The following is a 14,722-nucleotide window of genomic DNA, read 5'->3' as shown; positions in this document are numbered from 1 at the left end:
ACTCATTTTTATATTTTAAATTTTTTTAAAATATTTTGTCAATTACCAAACGCGTTTGTAGTTTATGTTTTTCTAAAAATAAACAAAAAATAAACAAAAACCAGTTTATAAAATTTTTGTAAATATAAATTGAAAACGTAAACGTTACCAAACACACCCATATGTTCAGTTTTTTAGTTTTTTTTTTTTTTTTTTTTGGGTTGGGGGGAGGGTGTGTGTGTTAATCAATAGGAAAATAATTATATTATGAGAAATATTTATATTATTAAATAAATTACTAAACCCAATAGTTAGAAAATCAATTAAACTTAATCCTGACTAAGCCGCCAACCATGCCAAGCCCAAATATTATAAACTGAACATGAGTATATCATTTTTTATCTCTATAAATTTTAGAAAATTCTTGTATATCTTATGTATTTTATTATATATATTTTTAATATATATTACACATTTTATATCAAATATTACAGAGTAATGATAATTTATCATCATTAAATTGGCTGAGTGGGTTTCACTACTCATTTGTCTAATTACCATTTTAATATTGACACATTACATCATAAGCTTAATGTAATAAAATGATGAGATCATTGCAATATTATTATTTTTTAAATGACTTCCGATAAAACGAAGAGAAAAACAAGAGAAGAAACCACGAGAAATACTACATAAAATTTTTATTTAGAATCTTACTCAAAATATCAATGTGTAACATAAGTTAAATCTCTATATAAACCTCACAATACATTAATTGAATCTTAACCATGCATCTTATTTTGAGTAATCTTCATAACAAATTTTCTGGTACTTAGCATTAATCAGAAAGGAAAGGATAGAAGAGTCTCATAGAAATGAAAAAGAACATTTTTTTTTTTTTGAAAATTTCATTAACAGTATGAAATTAAAGGTACAGGAAGATGAGATGCATCGAGAGAGATTCGGAAAGTACAAAACAGATTTGGATCAACCCCTTATTCGGCCCAACGTCGACCTCCACATATCTAAATGGAATCCACCCCCTCAAACTCCCACTTGCATAGAAGTGCACGAATGAAGTTCCAAAACAAAACCAACCCTCCCATAAACAAGGCACCTACCAAAGTCGAAACCCCCCAAGACTGAAACCGACCCCAAACACCCAAGAGAACTGCAAAAGAAAAGGAAAAACTAAGGGGATTCAAGTTTATTAAGACGGAAAACAACGATCACGCACGAAAGGGGCGAGGCCAGCCGACCGTCATCGCCGAAGGCGACGGCCGGCTGGCCAACAGCGAGACCCGAGCTGGAGGTTTAGAGAGGGAGAGGTTTTTTAGAGAGAGAGAGAGAAAATGAAAAAGAACATGCATTGATGTTCTTCAAATTATTATGATAGAAGAGTCTCATCAAATTTTCTTATAGTTTATTTGAGATATAGGTTTGCCAAAATACTACATGCATACACAACGAGCATGCATTGATGTACTTCAAATTTGACATCAAAAAAAATTAAATTAAATTAAAAATTAAAACTGTATTCTACTTCAGAAACAGGGGTTTTCTTTTGCGGGCCGACCAAGAATACATGGAAGACAGTTAATATTGTTAAAACAGTGGCCGCCCTCATTTTTTTTATGATTTTTCTCCAACAGATCTATATTACCCAATATGCAGACAAAAGTTGGAACTGTTTTGCTTGCAAATATGAGAATTACTGATAAAAATAAAATCAATTTACCACAGAAAGGATTAGAGGATTGAGTAGTTTTAATTCAAATGGATAAAGAAAAAAGTTGGAATACGCCGATGAGGGACAAGAAAAGGAACAACAGGAACAGAATAAATTTGGATAATTTTGGTTCCCCTACATGAAGATTTGATCTGATAGTAGCACGCGTTGTAGTTTTGATGGATCAAAAAGTGCAGCATCAAATAAGAAGGTTTGGGCAAGCAAATGAATTTTTACAATAAACATGTAAAAGAGTATCAAGAAAAACAAACAGAACAATCAAGATTGTTTCTTGTTATAGTTAACAATTTAACAGAAAATGGTGTTATTAAAAGAAAAGCAACTTCACGTGAACTTTCTGCGATCATTCACTCAACAATGAAGGAGAGAAGACTAGTGCTAACAATACAACAAGAAGAGTATATACAAGTAACAAATCAAAAACTTGATTATAATGATATACACAGATGATGAGGCAAGAAGATGAAGTGTTGTATTGTCTATCAAACCAACTATCCACAAATTTACACCGAGGCATTAAAGTAAGAAAAAAAGAAATCGAAAATTAACCTACTGACATCAAGTTCTCTCTGCTGGAGTAAGCTGACCCAAATGTTCTGCAAGGTAATTCACACTCCTCGCATCCAACCAAAACTTCCCATAATTGCTTTCATTGTTTCTTCCATCAAGACCTTTTCTTTCTGAGTGAATTTCCGCTGCATCGCTTGAACCAGGATTTTCAGTCAAGAATTGTTCCCAGAACACATCGTTGACCCCAGTTGGCACAGTTGCTACAGGCCTAGCTACGTGTTCTTCTAAGTCATCAACCTCAGGAGCAAGAGGACCAGCAGGCTCAGAGTTCATGTCAAGCCCAGAAGTTTTGGACCCAATATCAATATTTAGTTGCGTGTAAGATATTGTTGGGCTATCTGCACAGCTCGTGGATTCATCCAACTCCACGGATGAATTTAGTTGCTCATAAGCTTGACCAACATCGTGTATAATATTTTCCCAAAACATCAAGGAAGACTCCAATTGCTCAAGTGATTCCTTGTTCAATACAGAAACAGAAGAAGCACTCGAATTTTCTCTGGTCATGATTTGGGAAGTTCCCATCCGAGGATTATCTTCAATACCCACTTCATCACACAAATAGTTGTTTGGTGGCAACCTTCTCTTTCGATCATGGATTTCTGATCGTGGCAGTAAATCCAATGCAAGCCCCGGTTTTTGCAAAGTCTGAGCTAAGGAGGATAACATAGTTTTCTGGCGTTGTTCCACACGTTGGAAATGCTCGGTCAAAACACACTTTTGCAAATCAATCCCTTGCTGCTCTTGTTTCTGACTCTCTAAATCCAAAAGACGTGATTCTTTGTCGCATTTCAGCCTCTCGATCTTATCCTCGTATTGCTGTCTTTCTGATTCAGTTAATGATGATGAAGAAGTGCCTTGACCTTGTTGATTCTGTAAGGAATGGCTGTGAACTGGCTTGCGTCTGTGAATGTTCTTCAAAAGGTGTGGCTGTCCTCTTATAAAATCTTCATTAGCAAATTCCCATTGTTCTGGATCAATTTTTCTAAAACCCTAGCCAATGAAAGAAATGGAAACAACAGACAGCAAGAATGAATACAGAAGAAATATTTATGTGCACAAAATTATTTCAAAAGCATGGTAATAACAATTGCCTTACATATGTATTGAGCTGTCTGATAAAGCTGGAGAAGTTATTGTGCTTGAAGAATCTGGGTAGCAAATCCCTCGCAAATTCAGGTGGATTCCAGACAACAAAGCTTTTATTACTCTGACTCCAGGAGACAACGGAATCCGAGCAATGATCATCAACCATCTCGTATGTCTTCACGAGGAAAGGAGGCAGGACATTCGAACTGCATTGAGTTTCATCCATCATCTATTCCAAACCACAACCACCCCTTCAAATTCAGAGCCCCGAAGCAGATTAGCAGACCAGCGACCACCGAGATTGATATATCAGTTGGCAAGCCCTTAAATTCCCTGCTCAAAATCTTCAATTCCAATAAAGTAAAAGCTTTCTCAGCCTCGAATCACAGAATAAGTTCCTGGGAGAATCCTTTGAAATTTAAAAGTCAAAATTCCAAGCAAGTTTCCCAGTCCAATCAAATTCCTGAGCTTCCTATCTATTACCAATTTCCCAGAGATTTTTCCCAGAGTAATCCAATTCTCAAGCTACCCCTAAGCTCCTAAGAAATTTGACCGGAATTCAATTCCCAAACTTCTCCAATGTCCAAATAACTGCTCGCAACTGTCAAATTCTCGTAACTACAAATTGAAGGCATCAACACCACTCTATCCAAATTCATTCACAACAACAACATTACCAACCTCCTTAGACACTGAAATTTAACAAATCAATTCAAAAGACAAAAGACCCATCATTTCCCATCTCAAATCCCTTCAAATTCTCACAACTCTACAAATTCAAGGCATCAACACCACTCTGTCCAAATTCACCCACAACAACAACATTACCAACCTCCTTACACACTCAAAATTCAACAAACCAATTCAAAAACCCATCATTTCCCATCTCAAAATCCCTTCAAATTCAACAAAACCAAACCCCTTTGTCATCCAAAATCACGCTATGTCCAACCGTACAAGAATTGACCCAAAAAGAACAAAATTTCCAAAACAAATCCAAAAACCCACAAACAAGAAGTTACCAAACCACCCAAAAAAGAAAAAAAAAAAAAAACCCAACTGTATGTCAATTCCACAACAGCCCACAAAACCATACAGTTGGTTTTCTCTCTCTTTCTCTATATATCACTTGCAGAAAACCCAAACATCAAAAGTCGTTAAAATAGTAATCCTTGTCGGAAACTTAAAGCAAAAGCATCAAAAATGTTTTTTTTTCAATATTACACATGTACAGATGTCTATATACTATATACACATGTATATAGACATACATAACACATATATATACGAAATCGTAGTTCAGGTGTTCGAGCTTTTACCTGAGAGAGAAAGAGAGAAACCCAGAAAGCCTAAAGTGGAGATAAGGGTTTGGAAGTCTCAAATTTGATGAATTGGGATCGGTGTGAAATCGAATATTATTATAGAGGGTTTCGATAGGGTTTTACAGAGATGGTGAAAACGAATTTCAATTACAAATACAAAAAAAAATCAAAAATCAAAAATAACAAGAAGAAGAAGAAGAAATGAAAAGATAATATAAAGTTTGTTGTCAATTGTAATGGGAACGTCAATTGAATGGGATGAGTTTGATAATTTTGTAATTAATGCATATACACATTGACTAGAACGTTGTGGTGTTGAATTTCTCGTTATCTTCTCTCACTTCTTGACAAATCTACGTATATCTATACATATATATATATATATATATATAATTATTTTGCTAAATATTATTATTTGGGAAATGACTTTTTGGTCAATTACATGTTTGGGAAGGAGAAAATAGTAATCAAAGTTTATAACAAATGATAAACACTATAGTAAAGTTTTTGATTGAGTTCCCATCGTATTAAGATCTGAAAAATGCTTGGGAGCACTAATTAGTGCTCCCACTAATTAGGTGGCAGTGGGTCTCGCCATAAATGATGTGATGTTTTGGTCTTGGAGTTGTATTTTTTTTTTTTTTTTACTTTTTTAATGCATTAGTGCTATTAGTGGTGATATTTTTAGTGGGATGAATCATTGTTGTTAAGATCTACAGATGAGAGAACTTGAGTGGCCTATAAGGCCCATCGTGAATCCTATTTTAATTATTTGAATAGTTCATTTTATAAGATTCTTAATGTATATATCAATTATAAAAATAAAAATAAAAATTAATTCAATCTAATAATCATAACTTTTTCATTTTACTGCATTTCTCTTTGAAAAAATGAATGACAAATATATATTTGAAATAGACTATCTATTTTTTTATAAACAAATGTGATAAAATGAAAATGTTACAATTTTCGAATTGACCTAAATATTTCCATGGATGATATACATTGAGAGCTCTACAAAATGAACAATTCAGATTATCGAAACGAGATCTGTAGAAGGCTCTACCACCCTCCCCCTAAAAAAAAAAAAAAAAAAAAAAAAAAATTCTCTTATGTTGAAATTTCAATGCGAGAGAAATCCAATCCTAAAATTTTAGGCCATGTTTGATAAAGGTAAATTACACTAACCACTCTCTTGGAGTTTGAAGAATATCTAATAAATCTTTGGTTTGGCATAAACTAAATAATACAAAAAGTCACTATCCTATTTAAGTCACATCATCTTATTTAAATCACATCAACTCTCTAACACATCACATCAATCCTAACCTAAACCCAATCCATATAAGCCAATAAGTCAAAAAATACACTTTTTTAGAACATTCCAAACCAAAGTATAATTATATTGAGTTTTCCTAATGTTTTAATTCATATAACCATTGATCTTCTTTTCATCAAAAATTTGTTAATTGAATAAATGAAAAAATGATGTTATCGTTTCTTTTACATTAAAATATATATTTTATCTTGTGTATTTTTGCATCTTCATATCATCTGCATTAGTTTGGGTCTCTTTAACATCATTAAGAGATATATTAGTATAATTATGTCAATATTGTGAGGTTTATGCATTTTCTCTAAATTTCAAAAGAAGCTAGCATAATTTCTCGTTTAATTAAAGTATTGTAGAATATATTCTCATTCAAAAATTCTAGACACTCCCCATATTCTACTAAAAATTTTGCCAAACACTCATATGAGTGTAGGTCCCATCTGTAAGTAAATCCTATACCTATGAGTGTTGTGTCAATTTTTTTATGGACTATTTAGTATCCTTAATATTACTCATTCTTATTTGATCAGATGGTCTCATTAGACAAGGCTTATAAGTTAAGTCTAACGGTTGGTTTGAAGTTTGATTATTTAATAATTTTTTAATTTTTTATCAAAAAATGTATACAAAATAAAAAGATAACGTGATAACTTGTAACAAATAAGTAAATAAGTCGTTATTTGTTTTTATCAAAAAGTTAACTTAAGTAACTTAAAAATTTATTTAAAAATTGAAAAAATAAAAATATATCAAACAAGTTAACTTTTAAGTATTAATTTACTTGTGAGCTTATTTTAAATCAATAAAATGGCTTATATATAAAATAAAAATAAAAAAATATGTGACTCTACCTTTTTATATTTGTTGTTTGGAAATAGAATATAAAATATGATCATATACTATATTTTCAAAAAGGGCAAATTACACTAACAGTCCCTATAGTTTAAGACTCGTGTCACCTTGGTCCCTGACTTTTCAATTGTGACACATTTGACCCTAAATTTTGAATCTTGTTCCAAATAAAGACAATTGAAGATACTATTGTTTAATTTCAAGGGCAAAATCGTTAATTTAATAAAATATAAACTAATTTAACAAAAATAAATATTAACAAAATATTTTTAATTTTTTAAAAATTATTTTTATCCACCAATGATAAAATTATGTAAAATTGATAAAAATAAATAAAAATTACATGATTAATTTTACATGATCATCATCCAAACACATAATAAAAATTAATTTGGTAAAAAAAAAAATAAATGTTTAAAAGATTTATCAATTTTACATAATGTTATTTTTAGTAGGTAGAAATAATTTTTAAAAATTCAAAAATATTTGTTTGACATTTATTTTTATCAAATTAGTTTATATTTTATAAAATTGACGATTTTACCCTTGAAAAATGTAATGATATATTCAATTGTCCTTATTTGGAATAAGATTCAAAATTCATGATCAAATGTGTCACAATTGAAAAGTCAGGGACCAAAATGACACAAGTTCCAAATTATAGAGACTATTATTGTAATTCACCCTTTCAAAAATATATGATATGTATGTGGGGTTGTAAATCAATCGAATTGTTTGTGAGTTTGGTTTAGTTCGTTAAATAAATGAAGGAGTTCAAATTAGATTTTTAGACTCATTTAGTAAACAAGCCGAGTTCGAATTCAAATAAGTTTGGCCGGTTCATCTGTATTTAAATTATAAGATTGCCTTCCTCTCTCAATTCCAAGAGTGCTACAATTTATTAGAACTAAATACATCATGAATAAGTGAGACATTCAAGACAATTTATAAGTAAAAAATAAGCTTATATTCATAGTTATAAGTTATAAGCTGTTAAGGTATAAGTTATAATCACTTTCCCACAGCTCTACCAAACGACCTAATTGGGATGTGACCCAATAGTCTAATAGTTATACCTTAGGTTGTGGTAAGTGAGAAGTTAAGGGTTTGAGCTAATAGGAATCGAGCTGATGGAGTAACAGGGAATCCTTCAATTATAATCTAACTATATTAACATATTACTACTATATTTGACCCCAAAAAAAATAAAAAAATAAAAATAAAAATCAGACATTTAGAATGTAGTTATTTATATTTAGGCAAATTTCACTTTTTTCTATTATGGTTTGACTGATATGTGTATAATCCCTTGTAATTTAAAAGTGGGAGTAGCTTTCCTCCAGTTTTAGATCGGACTGGAAGGTGCTGTTGGGCCCGTGGACACCCACCATGAGTCCCGTTTTGATAATCTAAACCGTCCAATTTGTAGAACTCGTCAAGTACTATATGTCTATAAAAAATCAAGTTGATCGGATATCGATAGCTATCTCATCGGATTAGTTTTCTATCAATTGTTAATTTATTCACTGTCCATTTTTTTATACAAAATTGATATGATCACATAGCTATCGATATCCGATCAACGTAATTTTTCATAGAGATATAGTACTCAACGAGTTCTACACATTCAGCAGTTCGGATTATCAAAACAGGACAGTGGTGGACCCCCGCGGGCCCAACAACACCCAATCGGACTGTAGGGAAGCTACTCCCACTACTAAAAAAAATGCTTTTTGCGACCGCCATAAACCGTCGCAAATAATAAAAAACAGTCGCAAAAGACTTTTTGCGACGGCCCATGCGACGGCAAATGGGGGTCGCGAATATGGGGGTGGCAAATACTTTTTGCGACGGCAAAGCAACGGTCGCAAATTATTTGCGACCACCTAAACTACTTATGGCGACCCCTATTTTGCCGTCGCAAAAAACAAAGAAAAATACTAACATGATCTTTGGCGACCATCTTGTTACCGTCGCAAAAAATTAAAAATAAAAATAAAAATAAATAAATAAATAAACAAATTGTGAAACATTAAAGCCCTTTTACATATCCAGCTATTTATCAAACAAATTAGACAAATCAAACCCACAGCTAACCTCTAGATATTCTTCCTATTTTCTTCAAATATTAAAGCTTGAACAAAATAAAAACAAAAAATGTCACAATTAAACAATTAGACCATTGATAGAAGACATATATGTTCAAAACATGGTTCAACTACCATACACTATGCTTCTTGAAGAAAGAATTCAGTTAACCCTTTTTGCATAAGCAGTTAATTCCCACTGTTTACATACCCATAAGACGCTTGTAAGTCTCATTTTTTCCCAAGAAAATATCAGAGTTGGCTTCTTGCTTCTCATGTTTGGCTATAATAACCTTTTTCTGAAAATCCAATGGTATATCCTTAGGTAGTGCTTGCAATTTGTCTTTGTCTGCATTTATTGATAGTTCCACACATTTTGGATCTTTATTGATGCTTAAGCTCTCGTTCTTGATAGTCTCTGCATCCTTAGCCATAGAACATCTAAGGTCTTCTCTAACATCCTGCACAGATTAAATCATGAGACACCAATCATACCATAGAAAACAGAACTCAATTAAGTACTTACATTCAAAAAGGCGGTTACTTGCTCCATAAGAGATGTCGGAACACACTCAAACTGAAGTTCCTTCAACACAGCCCACCACAACATAACAAAAAAAAGAGGGGGGGGGGAATCAGAAAGTGAAGAAATCCAAAATGAGCTTAAAAAGAGATACTTGCAAATTAAAACGCATTGTTAAAAGTTATACTTTATGAGACATCTGAGTTTGAAAAAACTTGATCAAATTTGATCAAATTGAGAAACTTGATGAAATTTAATTATATCTCTAACCTCAACCCGATTAGAAAAAATTCCAGCAGGGGTAACAGAATCCTTGGGATTAAAAGCATCAAGAAAACCTTCCATTGATGCTCGTAAGCTACAACAGAAGTAAATCGAATTAGCACATGGAGAGCATTTTGACAATTATGTAAAAACTGAAAACAAATTAATTAAACATATACTTTGGAAAATACCAAAGGAGCTATATTTGACCATCACCAGCAAAACATCTATAATTGGTTCATACCTTACCTTTAATGCCTTTGGTATGCTGTGGAAAGGTGCATGATTTTATAGATATCCATAAAAGTAGATTAGTAGTCACCAAAAACTAGCAGAACAGCTTATGCTTTCTTAATTCCATTTGTTTATAAACGAGTGATATAGGATTTCAGCAGCTAATATGCAACTCAACTCCAGAAGAAAGCTCAAATCTCTACCATTTGGGGTTGAATTCTAGTTAATAGTTCATATCTGTCTAGAGCCACATCTTCCAATCATTGTCTGGAAGCATGTAGACCCATGGGTGAATGAGAATATGCAAGACACCAAAAAAAAATGTAGGCAGATAGATGACGCCCCGAAGAATGTATAACAGATTATAACTGACATGACAGTTTTATAGCTCATACTAGCCTTCTATCAGGTCTACATTTTTGCTCCAGGCATTTTACATTAATAACCCTGGTCACTACCAAAAATATTAACTTCATGGAGCTAATGAAAACATTCAACTAGTTAATCACATTTGACATTGCTACCTATCATAAAATCAGTTTGAAGCAGACACAGTAAGCAAGAAAAGCAATAACAAATAAACAATCTTCTCAGAACAAATATTAGTAAAAAATAGAAAATAAAGGACCAGACATTCGGATGGTTTTGATATACACCATGACAGAAATAGAAACCATAAGCCTCAAAAGGAAGCAATTCCTCTAAAAAATGCAACACACCAACAAACAGAAAAGCTGAAGAAGAAAGTTATCACTGTGAACAATCAAAGTTAAGAATTTACATGTGGAAAAATATGGATAAAAGAAACACATAACAAATTTATTGAAAAAATGTCCGTGATGGCCATAAAATTTGACAAATCTAAACTGTAAAAAGATTTAGACCTTAAAGTTAAGAAGCTGATACATAGAAATGGCAAGGAATCCAGAAGTTCATTCTGAATGGTGATGACTTGATGTAACAAAAGAGCAAATATATATATATATATATGCTAGAAGTCGTGCCAATACAACATAAATTGATGATTTTGAATGGAAAAAATTATAATTTTACCCTTATAATTAAGACAAACAAATGTTCTCCAAACATTCAAAAAGTGATTTTGTTGTTTAATTTTGGAATTGGAACATTCAAAAAGTCATTTTTGTTGGACAATTTTGGAATTAGAAAAAGCATTACACCACTTCAATTTGGTGAACACAAAAATGAACTGTTCACTTTACATATAAGTATAGATATATAAATATATGCAGATAAGGGCACCAAAATATGAAATCTGAACATACCCAATCAAAATGCATCTCATCTAACAAAACTTCAGATGAAACAAACACCAATATCTGATCAGGTAATTATCACCTTTCTACGTAAACTAAAATAAGATCCACTAAATATTTGTTTGCAAGGATGAAAAGATCCAGTGGTGGCAACCATTAAGACTTGACACTGAGGGCTTTGCAAAATATGCAAGAACTCAGCACAAGGTTACAATACATGTAAGGTACTAAAATAAATATAAGGTACTTAAGTTCTACTTGTTAGATCCTAATTAGAACATTCATCATATGCTTTCTGGCTTAGAAAATAGTGAGTTCTCTTTCTTTTCTTTTGATAAGTGAAATAGTGCATTATCACATGCACAAACACACAAACCAGGTTTGTTAAAAGTTATACATTTGACATGAGCAATAGAGATCCACGGCTTATGAGTCCATTAGTAACACACAAATTGACAACAGACAGAATTCTTAGAGGAAACCAACATTCAGAATAAGATTGATAGCCTCAAACTTTCTCAAATATAACCATGCTGCAAGAGTGCAAATGAAGTTTCCCCAATCTACCTGGCCATTGTGCTTGCGCACTTTTTTGTTCATAATTGTGGTTATACCAAGCCTTCTCTAATCAAGCTAATATTTTAACAAATTAAACTCTCCTTACTGCAGTTGCCTTATTTTTCTCTCTTTTTGGCTCAATGATCAAGCATGCTTATCAATGAATGAAAATTAAACTGAAGCAGAGAAAGAGCAAAACCACTTAAATGCAATGCTTGCCTGAGGCCTCATATCATAATCTCGGAATATAGGAACTAACTGCTCCCTGACCTGTAGTAACAGAAACATGATAAGAATTTGTTAACAAGACATTTCAACTTATGAAACCAACAACAAAGGTATACAAGGTGAAAATAATTATTCAATAGTACATATATCATCAATTAAAAGCCTCAGAAGGCATGAAAAATTCAAATCCAAAAGCCATGTCCTCCAGCTATCTTTAAAAGTACAGGATTTGCACACTCAAGGTTTCAGATAAAAGCAAAATGATAATGAAAAAAGCATGAATAGCACAAATGTCTTTCAAGGAAGTGCAGGATTTTCTCAGCAGACTTCATGCAGTTTGGGTGGCTAAGGGCCAGGTCAACAGCAATCAAAGTGACACAGAATTTGGAATCTGCTGGTTATTTTAGATAAACCCAAAACCACAGTCGTGGGGGTGGAATCATTCAACACCCCTGAACAGGAAATGATCCAACCTTTACAAGCCTTAATTGGTAAAAAGAAAAATAAGCACCCAATAGCACACAATGTATATAAAATAACAAAAAACAATGCTCTCCGTTTTTCCTCATTCTTCAAATATTTATAGTAGTACAATTTGATGGTGATTCATTCAACCTAGCAGAACTCGTCCTCTCCAAGGAAAAGATTTTGGTTAATTTCCCAAAAATATAAAACGAAAAATTTCTAGGGAATCATGGAAAGCGAAAATAACCATGAAATTTCACCTACACTATGCACTACTTTATTTATTAGCAGCCATTTGTCAAAATCTATTAACAAACTTGGTCAGATTCACATTTGCAAACCTCAGTGCAGCAAACCACATCATCTAAAACTCTACCAAAACATCGACTTTAACAAGTAGACTCGGAAAGCCAATATATTCTAAACCTTCTCATATTATTATCACATACTGGCTGTCCTGTGTTTTATAAAATGCGAGAAAATTAAATTTGAACCTCACGAAAAATACTTGGCTTCAGTGGATGTGAAGAAGAGATCATTTTCCAACATTTTCTCGGCAACCAAACACAATAATATCACAAGAAAGCTAAATAATGTAAAGAAAAAGAATGAAAGAGACGCACCTGAAGCTGTGAATCCCTCACATTTTTTGCAAACTTTGAAGCTTATGATCCAAAGGAGAGCTTCGACCAGTGATCAGAGGATTTGCCAAAACAAAGAGAACGAACACCTACACACAGAGAGAGAGAGAGAGAGAGAGAGTAAATTGACAACTTAGATTTCCTAAGTCAGATAGAGAGAGAAGCAGGGGTGATAGATTAAATTAACTGATCCGATTCAATTCATTTAGTGATATCATTAAACAGAACATAGAGTGATGATTACCAGACGAAGCAAAGGAGCTTCGGGATCCGCAATGCGAGTTAAGGCTATGTCAGAGCTAAATAGATCCGACTCGGCTTGAAATCGGAGAGCAATGTCGGAAATTAGAGAGTTTCAAATTGCTAGAATGAGCAGAAATTTTGACGGATTTGAAGGCGACGAAGACTGATCCGACAGCGGAATAAGCAGCCGTGGAAGCTCCGGCGATTGAAGAAAGAGAGAGAGATGAAGAAGAAGAAGATCGCTACAATGTGTTGTGGTTGATTAATTTGCTTTGGAAGCTCCGAAGAGTGTGAGAATGGCGATGCATATGAAGAGCTTCGACTGTGGCCAGTCAGATTCGAGCGAGAGAGGGTGGAGAGTCAAAAGAGAGTCGAGCGAGAGAGATTTTGAGAGAGAGAGAGAGTTCATACAGAGAGATTTGGGAAATAAGTGAAAAAGGGGAGATAGTTTTTTAACAACGCAGGTCTTCTTTTTTTTTTAATGTAAAAAGTGATTTTTGCGACCATTAAACCATCCGTCGCAAAAAAATAAACGCAAAAAGTCATATTTCTAGTAGTGTCCCTTTAAAAATAAATACATAATCTCGTATTATTTGTCAATTAAAGTGCACTATCAAACTTATTAATGGCTTAAGGGAAAAGATTAAAATATTATTGTGCTTAGGTAACTTCATTATGCAAATTATGGACATAAATTTACATTACACCTCTGTAGTTTACTCCAAGTGTAGCTTACCTCTTATGTTCTAATGCGTGTGTTGGCACCAAAATTCAAAATTTTCTATCGACATGTCAAAAATCAAGAACATGAGCAATAAGGGTCCAATAAATATGAGCATGAAGATGGTGACCTCGAGAGAGAGAGAGCTCAAAGGAGTGATATGTGGCCGTTTCAAGGAGAAAAGGAATTGAAAGCAGTTACAGCAGTTATAAATCATGAACAAGTGGGAGATGCTAGCAAATGGACACGTGATCATATCTCTTGACCAATGCAGTAGTATAAAAGTTAGAAATTTGAAAAAGAAATGACCTTCAACCTAATTCACAACACTTGTGAAATCTTTAGACAGTTTAATGTCTCATAGGAGTAGTTCTTGTAACTAGGAGGAGACTAGCAGTTAGTCTTTGCAACCAGTGTTATTGAATTTTGTCGATTGTAATGCCTCGCACTTGTAATTTGATTATTGTAATTAAGTAACAAGTTTAAGTGTTATTAATCAAACTTTCAGTGTGTTTTTTTTTTTTTTTTTTTTGTTTCTTCACATTACAACTTTCAAAGAAGTTTTTGAAGTTGTCAAGGCATAGGA

General features: G+C 33.0%; 1 protein-coding gene across 1 annotated transcript; it reads right to left on the bottom strand.

Annotated features, from left to right (window-relative positions):
* Positions 1–2,132: 2,132 nt before the first annotated feature.
* On the bottom strand, positions 2,133–5,065 carry LOC114260892 (heat stress transcription factor A-4c). Its single transcript, XM_028201099.2, has 2 exons — positions 3,399–5,065; positions 2,133–3,292 (listed from the first exon to the last, which is right to left on the bottom strand). Exons 1-2 carry the CDS (start codon positions 3,615–3,617, stop codon positions 2,288–2,290), a joined length of 1,224 nt encoding a protein of 407 aa, XP_028056900.2. The 5' UTR covers positions 3,618–5,065; the 3' UTR covers positions 2,133–2,287.
* Between the last annotated feature and the right edge of the window lie 9,657 nt (positions 5,066–14,722).

This window comes from Camellia sinensis, chromosome 9 (genome assembly GCF_055761805.1).
Source record: "Camellia sinensis isolate YWXY chromosome 9, ASM5576180v1, whole genome shotgun sequence".
Lineage (NCBI taxonomy): Eukaryota > Viridiplantae > Streptophyta > Magnoliopsida > Ericales > Theaceae > Camellia > Camellia sinensis.
This window is presented reverse-complemented; position numbering and strand designations above follow the sequence as displayed.

Bases quoted from the DNA above. Each gene is read 5' to 3' on its own strand.
- LOC114260892 (XM_028201099.2), bottom strand. From the start codon at position 3,617: ATGATGGATGAAACTCAATGCAGTTCGAATGTCCTGCCTCCTTTCCTC. The intron at 3,293-3,398 runs GTAAGGCAATTG...TTCATTGGCTAG, and splicing joins TCAGACAGCTCAATACATAT to GGTTTTAGAAAAATTGATCC.